Consider the following 15297-nt stretch of genomic DNA (forward strand, 5'->3'; position numbering starts at 1 on the left):
CCAGGACATTTGGTTTCTCTCCAGAGTTTGACCTGTAGCTCTATTATGTTGGAAAGAACTACTTTATATGTAACTATTTTTTGTGACATTTTAAACAATGTGTATTGTGAATTTATGAGAAGGTTCTATTAAGATCATACCGCTTCTTGTGTTTATTGTTACTTGCCTTTTGTGAAATGCATGTTTGTGGATTATGCCTTTATTTTATAGTTGCTTAGTTTATCTTTTTTTTAAACTGTGTATTTTGTTTATCATTAAATATGCAGATTAGGAAGTACCTGGCACTTAGTAGGTACTGAATAAATACTTGTTTTAGAAATAATAAAGTATTTCCTTGATACTCTTTTAACAGTACAGGGTTAACACTTTTACTATCCTTGCCTTTCCCCCCTTTTCGATAGCAAATCTTTTTCCCATAATGTTTATTTACCTTTGTGGCTGATGGCTTTTCCAGCATGAGATCAGATAAGTAAGTACTCACACGTTTTCTTCGAGTTTTTATGCAATGAAAAGTGATTTAAAGGATAGGCTCAAGGCAGGATCCCGGGGGCCCCAGGATCGAGTTCCACATCAGGCTCCCTGCTAGGAGCCTGCTTCTCCCTCTGCCTATGTCTCTGCCTTCTCTCTGTGTCTTTTGTGAATAAATAAAGTCTTAAAAAAAATAGTGAATATAGGGGCACCTGAGGGCTCAGTCAGTTGAGCATTCAACTCCTGATTTTGGCTCATGTCATGATCTCAGGGTCATGAGATCAAGCCCTGAGTCGGGCTCTACACTGAGTGTGGAGCCTGCTTAAGATTCTCTCCGTTCCCTCTACCCTCCCACCACCCCCTCAATAAATAAATAAAATAGAGTGAATATAGGGGTGCTTGGGTTGCTCAGTTGGTTAAGTGTTGGACTCTTGACCTTAGTTCAGGTCTTGATCTCAGGTTTGGGAGTTAAAGCTTCATGTTGGACGAGGAGCCTACTTAAAAAAGTAAAAGAGTGAATATGTCTGCAGTTTATTTAAAAAAAAAAAAGTAGGTGTGTGCATATAGAGAGAATGCAAAAATAGCAAAATGTTAACCAGTGAAGGATAAAGGATAAATGCTTATTCACTATGCTATTCTTTTAACTTTTAGGTAAATTTGAAAATTTGCAAAATAATAGATTAGGTGGGGGAAAAGCTTTTTTGTAATCCACTAGAAATGAGCTCAACTTCTGGGATTTTTGAGGCCTGCCTCACTGTGTGAAATATATGCATTATAACCTGTGGGTTTATAAGAAATGTTTTACAGCATTAAAAAAAAATACAGTGAATAAAAGTCTTCTTCCAAGGCTGAATAAATTGCTATAAATGTTATTTATAGCTGTAGAATATTTTAGCAGAAAGGGATCTTAAAGTCTCATTCATTAAAATGTGACATGTTGGATCAAAGTACATCCATAGTACATCCATTTGATAGTAGAGAAAAAAGATCTGTTCATTTTTCTGTTTGTATGTTTTTTATTTTATTTTATTTTTTAAAAGATTTTATTTATTCATGAGAGACACACACAGAGAGGCAGAGACATAGGCAGAGGGAGAAGCAGGCTCCATGCGGGGAGCCTGATGTGGGACTCCATCCCAGGCTTCCAGGATCATGCCCTGGGCTGAATGCTGGTGCTAAACTGCTAAGCCACCCAGAGATCCCCATTTTTTTATTTTATATTAAATTGTAGAGTTCACATTTTGGAAATGATCTTTTTCATTTGCCTTTTAAATTTGTTATTACTATCTCGATAAATAGAAAATTGTCTTTATTTTAATCCGTCAGTTTTTTTTTTTTTTAAGATTTTATTTATTTATTCATGAAAGGCACAGAGAGAGGGGCAGAGGCACAGGCAGAGGGTGAAGCAGGCTCCATGCAGAGAGCCTGACATGGGACTCGATGCCAGGACTCCAGGATCACGCCCTGGGCGGAAGGCACGTGCTAAACCGCTGAGCCACCCAGGGATTCCCTTTTTCTTTTCTTTTTTTTTTTTTTTTTAATATCTTTTGCTATTGGCTTTTCTGAGCCTAAGATACATAAATACCCTTTTTTGTTTGTTGGAGGCACCTTGTGATTTGCTAATAAGTCTTATGTAAGTATTTGCTGTTATTTGGCTTTTATTGTGATATATGAGGTAGAAATCTCTTTTCTAATATAGCTTGTGTTCCAGCCCAAGATTATAAACTCCACGAGGGTGAGCATCATATCTGTTTTGTTCACCTCTCTGTCTAGTGCTTGTCATTCAAGGAATTGGTTTTTTGATAAATTAACTAGAATGGAGACCAGTGGAAAATATTGCTTTGTAATAGTTCTTAGGGCATGCATCAGATCACCTGAGGATCATTTTCAAAATCTGCAGAATTGAAATATAATCTGTTTTGCTATTACAGATGTTCTATAACACAAATGAACTCATATGCATATGGTAGGAGAATGTATTCATGTGACATGGAAGTCTTGGTGGTGGTTCATAAGTGATTTTTTTCCTGCATATTAATATTTTAAAACTCAGGATCAAGCTGTCTCATAATCAAAAGAAGTAGCCTTCATGATGTCTGAAGATCTTAAGAAGATTTGGAAATTAGTGCATTCAAGAACTGCTCTGCTTTTCACTGATTAAGCTAACTAGTGGAGATTCAAGTGTCAAAAAGAAATTGTAAAGATATTATCTCCTGTTTTTTTTTTTTTTTAAAGTTGATAAAGATGTTGTATCCTTGGATTTTTGGATTTTTAAATTTTGATTAACTGGATTTTTTATTTTGATGAAAAATACTGTTTTCTACTGGAAGCAAATGATTTCAAGGATTTGCATCTTAACAACAGAAGCATGGACAACTGGGCATAAAGCTAGCAAAGATTGACTGTAGGCTGATTGTAAATGATACCGAAGCTTCAACTATTAGAATTACCCTATTAGAATTGTTACTGTTTTTGTTAATGCTCTACTTACACAGTTGTACAGGTTTTAAGTAATAGCCATAATCCTCTTTTCCCTAGAAGTCTTATATTTAGCATATACTGTTAGAGAATACGAGATTTTTTAGGAATACACGTTTTAGCTGAAATCTCTGTTTCAAGGTATTTTGGAACAAGTATCCAGGTATAGTTATGTGCATTCTTGGCTAGAACTAATGATTTCTCAGTTACTTAGTTGTTATTTAATATATTTAGGGCTCAATGGTCCTCTGAACTATGCTCACTCTAAGCTTCTCATAGCCTGAAGAAAACTAGTACCTTAATCGAAAATTCATCTGCTTTACAGTATTGCTTATATCTTCACCTTAGACTGGAAATTAATAGACTGTGTGTGTGTGTTTTGATAGGGTGGTAGATTTTGGGTGGGGGGTGGTTTCATTCTGCTATAATTTTCTAGGAATTTGGAGGTGGAATGGATTACCTATTTGGCTTAAGAGATCTTATATATGCCATAGTGTGGCAGGCTTAGTTGCCCTTAAAGGGATAGGCCTAGGTGATAGTAGCGACAGAAGTTCCTAGGTCATTACTGTATCTGATTATTGGCCCTTGGAAAGCCTGAAAACTTTTTGTTAGGAACTCTTGGCCATATCATGGCTGTTAAGTTGGGTGGGCATGCAGATTTTACATGGAGTTCATAATTTTCCCAGCCAACCAGTTCAGACCTTTGGAAGAACCTTTGTAAGGAACTGGTTAAGAAATTGATATCTTCCTTTGTCGTGGTTGCATTATTATTTCCCCCAGATATTCCTTATAGTTTCACTGGTGTTACACTAAAGCTGTTTGGCTGCTTAGCCACCTCATTCTATATAGCTTTTAGGATATTCAAAATAGTGAATGATATATCTACACTATGAAAGTGGTATAAACATCAGTGGGGCATGTCGCGTTGTGTGCATGTATGAGAATTGCTACTATTGGATATCAGAGACATAGCATATATATCTCTGCTATGTTTTAAAATGGACTATTTCAGTTAGAATCTTGACATATACTGGCTATTAGTGAGGAATAAATTATTGATTTTCTCCTCTAAAGGATCCAGCATTTGGAGGCAAACATGAAGCTCCATCCTCTCCAATCTCTGGGCAACCATGTGGAGATGATCAAAATGCTTCACCTTCAAAACTTTCAAAGGAAGAGTTAATACAGAGTATGGATCGTGTAGATCGAGAAATTGCAAAAGTAGAACAGCAGATCCTTAAACTGAAAAAGAAACAAGTAAGTGATTTTACTGGTATTTTATTGATATTCTAAGAATGTATGTTTTTCTAAAGAAGATAATGTCAAATTTCCCTTGTTTTTCAACTTTATGTAAATAGAATCATGCATTGTATATTCTTTTACTTGTTTTTTTTTTTTTTTTTGGCTCTTAGTTTCCTTAGCTGCATCCACTCATTTCCCCTGCTGTATTGTCTGATTATATAGATAGCAAAACTTGTTTGTCCATTCTATTTTTGATCTTACTGGATGGGTTGTTAATTGTTTGTTGCTGTTTCATACAAAGGTGCTGTTTTTTGGTTCAAGTGTAAACAGATTTTCTAGGGTACATGCATAGGAATGGCATTGCTTGACTTGAGAGTATGTACATCTTTGAGGGTGTTAGATGATACCAAAATATGGTACCTAATTATTTAGCAAATAGCTAAAATCGCAGTACCATTTTACATTCCCACTGGCAACATGTAAAAGTTCTGGTTTGTGCATATGCTCATCTTCACCTGATAATTTTTTTTTCAACTGGATGTGAAATAGCTCTCACTGAGGTTTTAATTTGCATTTCCTTTTTTAGGAATGAGAGCTTATTTTCGTTTATTTATGGGTTATTGGTGTTCCTACTGTGGTTTGTTGTTTTGCCATTTTCTTAATTTTAGTATTTCCTAAAATCTCTTGTCAGTTATGTGTAAGGCAGATATCTCCTAATTTGTGGCTTGTAATTTTGCTTTTTGGGGATGAGAGGAGGGAGGATTTAAAAAAAAAATGTATTCAAATTAAAAATTCACATACAATAATATTCATCCTTTGAAAGTATACAATTTTCATGGCTTTTAATATATTCATAAAGTTGTGCAGCTATCACCACTATGTAATTCCAGAACATTTTTATCACTTCAAAAAGAAACCATAAATCTGTTAGCAATTACTCTCTATTCCCTCTCTCCCTGGTCCCTGGCAGCCACTAGTCTGTTCTGTATCTATGTAGATTTTTATCTGGACGTTTCAGGTAAATAGAATCATATAATTTGTGACTTTTTCTGTCTTGCTTCTTTCATTTAGCACATTTTTAAGATTCACCTATATTATATCTTACATCAGCACTTCACTCCCTTTAATGGCTGAATAAAATTCTGCTTCATGGATATTCTGTGTATTGTTCAATCATCAGGTGATAGGCAGTTGGGTTGTGTTCACTTTTTGGCTGTTTTTGTTTGTAATGAGAAATGCTGCTATGATATTCATGTACTAGTCTTTTTATGTGGCCATATTTTTTTCAGTTCTCTTGTATATATACCCAGGAGTGAAATTGCTGGGTTGTATGGTAAAAATTTTTGAGAAACTGTGATAATGTTTTGTGTGTGTGTGTGTGTGTGTGTGTGTGTGTGTGTGTGTTACATAATGTGGGTTTTTTTTTTTTTTTTGGAGTTTGATTTACCAACATAGAGCATAACACCCAGTGCTCATCCCACCAAGTGCCCCCCTCAGTGCCCATCACCCAGTCACCCCAACCGTCTACCCACCTCCCCTTCCACTAACCCTTGTTCATTTCCCAGAGTTAGGTGTCTCTCATGCTTTGTTACCCTCACTGATATTTTCTCTCCTTTCCCTTTATTCCCTTTCACTAATTTTTATATTCTCCAAATGAATGAGACCATATATGTTTGTCCTTTTCCGATTATTTCACTCAGCATAATACCCTCCAGGTCCCTCCACGTAGAGGCAGATGGTGGGTATTTGTCATTTCTAATGGCTGAGTAATATTCCATTGTATACATAGACCACATCTTTTTTATCCATTCATCTTTCGATGGACACCGAGGCTCCTTCCACAGTTTGGCTATTGTGGACATTGCTGCTATAAACGTTGGGGTGCAGGTGTCCCGGCGAAACTGTGATAATGTTGACCATAGTGGCTGCACCATTTTACACTCCACCAGCAGTGTATGAGGAAGGGTTCCACTTTCTGTATTTCTTTGTCAACTTTTTTTTTTTTTTGATAGCCATACTAGTAAATGTGAAGCAGAATCTCATTGTGGTTTTGATTTTAATTTCCCTAATGTTTAAAGGTGAATGTCTTTTCATGTGCTTGTTGGCCTTTTGTATCTTTTCTTTACAGAAATATCCAGATTCTGGCCTCATTTTTTAGCTGGATTATTTGTCTTTTTAAGGCTGAATTGTAAGAGTTCTTTATGTATTCTGGACACTCAGACATGTGATTTGCAGATATTTTCTCTCATTCTGTGAGTTGTCTTTTTACTTTCCTGATAGTACCCATTGGTGTACAAAAGGTTTTTTCCCCTCTTGATTTGTGTAAGTATTTATTGAGCAACGAGGGTGATACAAAGGTAATTAAAACATGATCAAAGAGGTGAGTCATATGCACAAATAACAGAGCAAAGTATAAGGTTCACTGGATCACAGCAGTCAGATGAAAGCGCTTTGGGAAATCAGAAGAGAGATTGCTTCCAGCCTGGAAGGGGGGTGTGGGTGGGTGGCAAACCAGGAACAGGGATTGAAATTAAAATAGAAGACTTTCGTCTAGATTGTTGATTTTCAGTATGGACTATATTTGTCTCTCTTTTTCCTCTCCCCATCTTTGGGCTTGATTTACCAGGACCGTTCAGCGTGCTTTTTCTAGACTTGCTTGCATTTTTGCTTTAATGTCTTCTACAGAAATAGATATGTTTGCTGTTTTAGGACTCCTCCTCCCCCTCCTCCTCCCCCTCCCCCTCCCCCTCCCCCTCCCCCTCCTCCTCCTCCTCCTCCTCCTCCTCCTTCTTCTTCTTCTTCTTCTTCTTCTTCTTCTTCTTCTTCTTCTTCTTCTTCTTCTTCAAATAATGATTTGTGACCTTTTGATCTTGGAATTAATGGTTTTGAATCTTTTCCATTCTGGTTTGATATGTGTGTGTGTGTGCCTTTTTGGCTGGAGTATTGAGGATCAGTTTCTTTACTGGAGCTTTTTTCTCAGCTTCCTCATCAGCCAGTTTCACTTTTTTTTTTTTTTTAAAGATTTATTTATTTATGATAGACACACACACACAGAGAGAGAGGGAGAGGCAGAGACACAGGCAGAAGGAGAAGCAGGCTCCATGCCGGGAGCCCGATGCGGGACTTGATCCCGGGACCCCAGAATCACGCCCTGGGCCAAAGGCAGGCGCCAAACCGCTGAGCCACCCAGGGATCTCCCTAGTTTCACTTTTTTTAATGTGGAAACTTGCTGTCACAGGGGACGATCACTTTCCAGATATGCTGTGGAGTTTCACACCTTTACCTCCTGACTTTTCATCCTCCACCACAGCTGCTAGGTGCTGTCCACATGTACAGGGCCTGAACCACATTTAGATCACAGGTGGTGTTATTTCAAAGCCCCCAAGGGAAACCATTGCTATACAGATGTTTTCAAAATTGCCAGTGTTAACTTAAGTTGGACTGCCTTTATAATTCATTGCCTCTGCTTTAACAGTATGCAGTTTATCTTTGGCATCAGTCCCCAGACTGACCATTCTTAAAGGTAACTGGTGCTCATTTTCATCATTATCCACTTTACACTGATACTCTTTGACTTTTGTTGGCCTCACAGCTGAAAAGATATTTCTGGGGCCTCATGGGGCTCATTTCCTAGTCCACTGAATCTTCTGTGGGGTAGGAGTCTTGCGTGGGAGAGAGGGCAGCCGGAGAGAAAAGACTCCCGTTATAGAGAATAGCCGTGTAGGACTGAATCACACCAGGGCCAAAAGTTTTTAATAGTGATGAAGCACGGTTTATATTCTTTCATTACTTGAGATTTTGGTGTCATATCCAAGAAACTATTGCATAATCTAAGGCCACAAAGATTTATTCCTATGTTGTTTTTTTTTTAAAGATTGATTGATTGATTGATGACTCACACACAGAGGCAGAGACACAGGCAGAGGGAGAAGCCAGGCTCCCTGTAAGGAGCCTGATATGGGACCTGATCCCTGATCCCGGGATCATGCCCTGAGCTGAAGGCAGATGCTCAACTGCTGAGCCACCCAGGTGCCCCCTATGGATAATTAATTGCAAAGTTCATCCTTTTCCAACTGTTTCTATAGTTTTAGCTCTAATATAATTCAAATTTGCATTTATATACCTATTGATTTCTGGGTTTTGTGTTTTTATTTATTGCCCTTTTTGGGGTATTCATGCAGAAATACAATAGTATTCTCCTAAATGCTACCACTTTATAATAAGAATTCTTTTCCAGTAAGGTAAGCCATACTTCTACAGGCATGTTTTAGCTATTTATAATTTTCTTACCCTCTCATGTAACTTTTAGAACCAAATATTTTGGTTCTCTAAAACATCTTTCTGGAATTTTTATTGGAATCATATAAAATATAGACATCAGTTTGGGAAGGATGAAATCCTGATGACATTGAGTCTTCCAATCCATGAATGTGGTATATCTGTCCATTTATTTATGAAGTCTATCATGTTTTATTTCTTTCTGTTCATAAATAATCTATATGCCTTGCATTTAATTAAACTCCACTTTATGTTTTTAATGCTCTTGTTAATATCTTTTTAAAAATTACATTTTCTGTTGCTTTTGATTTTTTTTTTTTAATGTAGACCAGCAATGTCCCTAAATTATCCTTTTAATGCTAATTTCTTATTTGTAGATTGTTTTGGGTTTTCTTTATAGGTAATGATATCAATAGTTTTGTTTTTTTTTTAAGCCAGTTTTCTTTCTTTCTTTTTTTCTTTTTTTCTTTTTTCTTTTCAGTCCTTAAACCTTTTTGTTACTCTTCCTTACTTTATTCTCTGATTAGGACTGCAATAGAAGGTTGAAAGTGATTATTCTTGGTCTTTTCTGCTTTTAAAGGAATACTTCTCCTTTTTATCACTGATTATGGTGTCTGTTTTTGTAGACATCCTTTCTCAGTTTGGGAAAGAACTCTTCCATTCTAGTGTGCTAATAAGTAAGAGTTTTAATCATAAAGAGATGTTGAATTTTATCAAATGCTTTTCTGCCTAAATTTACTGATTATATAATTTTTGTCCTTTAATATATTAATATAATAAATGACACTAATTTTTTCTGGTGTTAAATAACCTGTGGATTTCTAGATTTAACCTTAGTAATGATATATTATCTATTTTTTTATAAATTGCTAGACTTGCTTTGTTAATATTTACTTTGGGATTTTTGTATGTTTTTACTTGTGAGCGTGATCAACCTGTAATTTTCTTTTTTTGTGCTGTTCTTGTCTGGTTTGGTAACACATGATGCTAATGTCATAGCATTTCTAAAGTCTAATAGTTTGAGGAAGATTATAATCGTTTGTTCTCTGAGTGTTTGGTAGAACTTGGTAAAATCAGCTGGATCTGACTGGTATTTTGTGTATGTGAAGATTTTTAAAATTCAACTTAAAAAAACTAAGTTCTATTTCTTTTGGGTATAATTTTTCTCTTTATATTTTGGAATATAATTATATATTCTATATCATAAGTTTCTGCTTCTCATTTCCTTTCTTTGGTTTTATTCTGCTATTTTGTAACTTTTTTTTTTTAAGGTTTTATTTATTTATTCATGAGAGAGAGAAGGGGAGGGAGGGAGGGAGGGAGGGAAGGAGGGAAGGAGGCAGAGACACAGGCAGAGGGAGAAGCAGGCTCCATGTAGGGAGCCGAGGTGATACTCCATCTCTTGTTTCCAGAATCAGGCCCTGGGCTGAAGGTGGTGCTAAACCGCTGAGCCACCCGGGCTGCCCTCTTTTTATAACTTTTTAACATTAATTTCTTCACCCTTTTCCCCCCCTTTTTTTCTTCTCTCCATGTACTAGTTTTAGTAAGTTTTAATTTGCAATACTTATTGTTATCCATTATGGTTTCTTTTTTGACCCCTGTATTAATTAAAAGTGTTTTCAAGTTTTTAGGTATATAATTTTTTCTTGATTACTTTTGGCTATTTGATTTCTAATTTTATTGTGGCCAGAGTGTGGTCTTTAGTACTCAGTCTTTTGAAATTTTTGGTACTTGAATTTTGGCTTCATATGATGGTAGAAGGTCACTTCCCTTTGTGGCCTTAGATTATACATTTTTTTTTTTAAGATTTATTTATTCATGAGAGACACAGAAAGAGAGGCAGAGACACAGGCAGACGGAGAAGTAGGCTCCCTGTAGGGAGCCTGATGTAGGACTCAAGCCCAGGACCCAGGGATCATGACCTGAGCCAAAGGCAGATGCTCAACCACGGAGCCATCCAGGCGCCCCTTATGATCAGTTTTTATAAAAAATACTTTGGTCATACTCGAGAAGAATGTAAATTCTGTACTTACAATTTATGTCTTATCTCATTTTTGTTTGTAACTTCTCATATTACCACTATGATTTGGGATTTGTCCCTAGTAGTTCTGAGTTTTTAAAAAATTGAGATAAAATTGACAAATATATAGCATTATAAAAATATACAACATAATGTTTTTTCAGGTACACAAAGTAATGATTTGATATTGGTATTTTTGCAAAATGCTCACCACACTAAGTGGAGTTAACATCTGTCACCATACATAGTTAAAAGAATTTGTTTCCTTGTGATGAGACCTTTTAAAATCTACTCTCCGCAACTCTCTTATACACAGTACAATATTATTGACTATAGTTGCCATACTATGCATTATATCCCTGTGGCTTTTTAATTTTATAACTGGAAGTTTTTACCTTATGATTCTCTTTACCCAATTACCCCCACCTCCACCCCCTGTCCAGTCTCTGGCAACCACCAATCTGTTCTGTGAGCTTGGTTTTCTTTTAGATCGTACCTATAAATGAGATTATACAGTATTTGCCTTTCTCTGACTTATTTCACTTCTTCAGAGTTTATCAGTGTTGCTACAAATGATTAGATTTCGTTTTTTTAATGGCTGAATAATGTTCTGTGTGTACACAACTACATTTTCATTTTTTAATTTTTTGATGTACCACCATATTGTTTTCCATAGTAGCTGCATCAACTTACATTCCCATCAACAGTGCACAAGGTTTTTCTTTTTTCTACATTCTCACCAACACTTGTTATCTCTGTCTTTTTGATGCTAGCCATACTGACAGGTGTGAGGCAATACCTCATCGCGATTTTGATTTGCAGTTCCCTGATGATTGGTGATATTGAGCATCTTTTCATGTACCTGCTGGCCATCTGGATGTCTTCTTTGGAAAAATGTCTATTCAGATCCTCTTCCCATTTTTTTAATCAGGTTTTTTGCTATGTTGGGTTGTGTGAGTTCTTTGTATATTTTGAGTACTCACCCTTTACAAGATAGATGATTTGCAGATATTTTCTTCCAGTTGTCAGTTTTTATCCTCTGTATTTTTAGGCTCTTGTTTTAGTTGTATGCATGTTTATAGTTGTTATTTTCCTGACCAGTGACAAATTTTATTATAAAGTAATGACATTCTATCTTTTGTAATGCTTTTTACCATAAAATCTGTTCTGCCTGATACTGATGTAATTAGATTGGCATTCTTTTCGTTGCTATTGGTTAGTTTATCATTTTTCTTCCCTTAACTTTCTTTCCTCCATTTTTCCTTTTTTTGAGGCAGGGGGCAGAGGGAGAAAGAGAATCCCAAGCAGGCTCCACAACCAGTGCAGAGTCCAACGTGGACTTGATCTCACAACCCTGAGATCATGACCTGACCTGGAATCCATGACCTGAGCTGAAATCAAGAGTCGGATACTTAGCCGGCTGAATCACCCAGGCACCCCAAAATGTTGGGATTTTTTTTTTTTTTAAGTAGGCTGCACTGCACACCCAGCTTGGAGCCCAGTGAGGGGCTTGAACTCACAACCTTGAGATCAAGACCTGAGCTGTAATCAAGAGTCAGATGTTTGACCAACTAAGCCACTCGGGGCCCCTCCTTTCTCTTTACTTTCTGTGCTTTGGTATTTAAGGTATATCTCTTATATAGGTATATTGCTGAGTTTTTTTTTTTTTTTTTTTTTTTAAGATTTATTTATTTATGATAGACATAGAGAGAAAGAGAGGCAGAGACACAGGAGGAGAGAGAAGCAGGCTCCATGCTGGGAGCCTGATGTGGGACTCCATCCCGGGACTCCAGGATCACGCCCTGGGTCAAAGGCAGGTGCTAAACCGCTGAGCCACCCAGGGATCCCTGAGTTTTGTTTTTTATGCAATTTGACAACCTGTCTTTCTGCAGATCATTTAGTTCTTTAACCTGATTATGATGATTGGTTATATTTCTATTACTTTTTTCTATTTTATACTGTTTATCCTGTCTTTTTTATGCTGAATTTGGTATTCTTGTTTGTTTTTTCCAGTCCTTACCTTGGATTGATTATTTGTTTTACTACATTTTCTTCTACTTTGTATTTTATTGTTTTTGTTTATTGTGGCTCCCTCTCAGATTTATCAGCCTATGTAACTTTAAGCCAAAAACTAATTAGTATCTTAACCATCTTCTTGAGAAGTATGAGGACACAGAACTTCTCAATTTCTCTTTTCTCTCAAAACTTTTCTGCTCCTTTTGTCATATTTTTAGTTCTTGTTTTATTTTAGCTGCCAAACACATTATTTAGATTTACCCACAAATTTGTCATTCGTATTTGCTCATCATTCCTTAGTGCAACACAGATCTTCCATTTGGGGGTACATGTTTCTGCTTGAGGAATGTCCTTTGGAATTTCCTATAGCAGGGATCCGGTCATTTGCGAATTCAGTATTTGTTTGGTGGTTGTGACTTAAATGTCTTGTATTTGTGCCTGCTTATTGAAAGGTATTTTGTTATGTGGTTCTTTTGTCTCAGCACACTGTCTTCTGGCTTCTACTGTTAAGACATCAACCCTTAGTGTAATTTTTATTCTTTTGTGGATAGTCTGAATTTTCTATCTGGGTAACTTCAGTATCTTTGTGTGCTGTTGTTTTTAGTATGATGTATTAGGGATGGGTTTTTGTTTTTAAATCTGTCTGGCTTAAGATTCATTGGGCTTCTTGAATGTGTTAGAGTCTTTAATCAGTTCTGGAAAATTCTAACCTATTTTTTTTAAGCAAAATCCTTTTCTATAGTTTCTTTGTTATCTTCTGAAATTCCTGTTAGATGTAACATCTTACACTCTTGTCTTCTGTGTCTCTTCATTGATTTTTTCTTTCCCAGTTGTTGCTTCTTTGGGCTCCATTGTTGGCCGTTTCTTCATTTCTGTTTTTCAGTTTGCATTTCTCTTTTCAGTTACATCTAATCTGTCAAATATATCTTCAATTACAATTATGTTTTTATTGCTTTAATTTTTATTAGGCTAATTTAAAAAATCTCATCATGTAAAGAATATTACCTTGATTTTAAAAAAAGTTCAGTCATCGTTTATTTATTGAATCATATTAAATTTATAATAACATGCCTGACAGTTCTTTTAAATCTTCATGTCCAATTCTGCTGAGTTAGTTAGATCTGGTTTTTCTTCTTTCTTTAGTTTTTTCACTCATGAAATAGCAGTAATATTGCTGATAACATCAACTAAATTATGTGATGGTTGTATGAGTTGTGATAACGAATGTATAGTCTGTGGCGTATAGTAAATGCTCAGTAATGTGTAACCCATTATAATTAAAAATAACAAAATATGCTGTATGACCATTATGAGATGTACAGGAGCTGCAAATTTTGTTGAGGAATATAAAGGGCAGCTTGAGCAAATAAGGAAATATACCATAGATGCATAGAAACACAGTATAAATAATTTTAATAATGTGAACACAATTGACATATAATTGTATATGTTTTATACAATTTTAATAAAAATTCCACCTAGTTCTTCAAATTTGCAAAATTATTGTAAAGTTATGTAAAAGAACAAATAAGTAAAGAAAATGTGTATCTTATAAAAGAAAGAAAGTGTGTATCTTTTGTTTTTGTTTGTTTTTAGTCTTTCTGTTAAAATGATTTTGTCGGATACTTAGAATAAAGTATGATTTTTGAAAGCTTGTTTGTTCCTTTTTCTATACTACTAAGCAAGGATCCTAAAAGAAGGCCCTCTGAGCAAAGGAAAGAAAGGGAATGATTGAAGAACTCAGTCCCATAGAAATGACTTCACAACTCCAAATACCTGTCCTTTGCTTATACAGTTGCAGCCTGCAAAAGTACTTTGAGTTCCAAGGTGGAAGTGGTCCTTGAAGTTTCTTTCTGGAGGAATTTTATCCTTAGGTTGGCTCTACTTTACAGATGAGTGGTTTATATACTTGTTCAGGATTATAGTAAGACCTAGAAAGGATCCTAGGATCCCACTACTTGTAAAGGGTGACCCTAAGTCTCAAACCCAGGCAGAGTAATGCAGATAGCTAGCATCCTCTTTTGTAATTGTACACAAAGTTGTAGTTTTGCCAGTGCCTCTTGAGTGCAAAATATAAAAGTTGGCTGGAGGACTGAACATAGTGCTGTTCTGAGTTGAAGATTAGTCTGTAAATGCTGTGCTACCATGTTTTTCCTACCAAACATTAGTGCATACTGTGTCTATAACATATAAAGGTGTTTTTCCTGTGCTACAAAAGGTCATTGTGATGAACGTCTATGGGGTAACCTTGATATGTTTAGCTTCTCTTATTATTTTGCTTTTAAATTTGTCAGAATTAAAATGTAAAAGGATTTCTCCATCTAATGATTGTTATTTAGTTCTTAATCAAAATAAATCTGATTGGATTTGTTGGAACTCTTGGTCCATTAGACCCTAGTAGATCAGAAGATTACCCCATAGAATTACTCAATAGCATGTGTTATCTCTGGCAATTAATTACCGGGAGGGGTGACTGCATCCGTTGCCTGACTCTTTCTTTCTGGGTCTCTTAGCAACAGCTTGAAGAAGAAGCAGCTAAACCTCCTGAGCCTGAGAAGCCTGTGTCCCCTCCTCCCGTGGAACAGAAACATCGCAGTATTGTCCAAATTATTTATGATGAGAATCGGGTAAGCTCATGCCATTTCTTACTACACAGGCCTTTAAAAGCACTTGGCTATACCTTTTTAAATTATCAATGTGTTCTGTGGTAATGTTAATTGTATTAAACCAGATTTCTGTCATAATTTTTAATATTCTTAAACTTTGAAGCTTGATTATTTTTCCTTAGAGATTGA

At 35.9% G+C, this 15297-nt stretch overlaps 1 protein-coding gene across 15 annotated transcripts in view; it reads left to right on the forward strand.

Annotated features, from left to right (window-relative positions):
• NCOR1 (nuclear receptor corepressor 1) overlaps positions 1-15297 on the forward strand; it is a 154858-nt gene that overhangs the window by 43513 nt on the left and 96048 nt on the right. For all 15 annotated transcript variants that reach the window (XM_041770168.1, XM_041770178.1, XM_041770170.1 and 12 more), the window contains exons 5-6: positions 4021-4203; positions 15016-15129. In XM_041770168.1, coding sequence (XP_041626102.1) covers positions 4021-4203; positions 15016-15129 — 297 coding nt within the window. The remainder of the gene's footprint in view (positions 1-4020; positions 4204-15015; positions 15130-15297) is intronic.

The sequence above is a fragment of the Vulpes lagopus genome, chromosome 10, assembly GCF_018345385.1.
Source record: "Vulpes lagopus strain Blue_001 chromosome 10, ASM1834538v1, whole genome shotgun sequence".
Classification (NCBI taxonomy): domain Eukaryota; kingdom Metazoa; phylum Chordata; class Mammalia; order Carnivora; family Canidae; genus Vulpes; species Vulpes lagopus.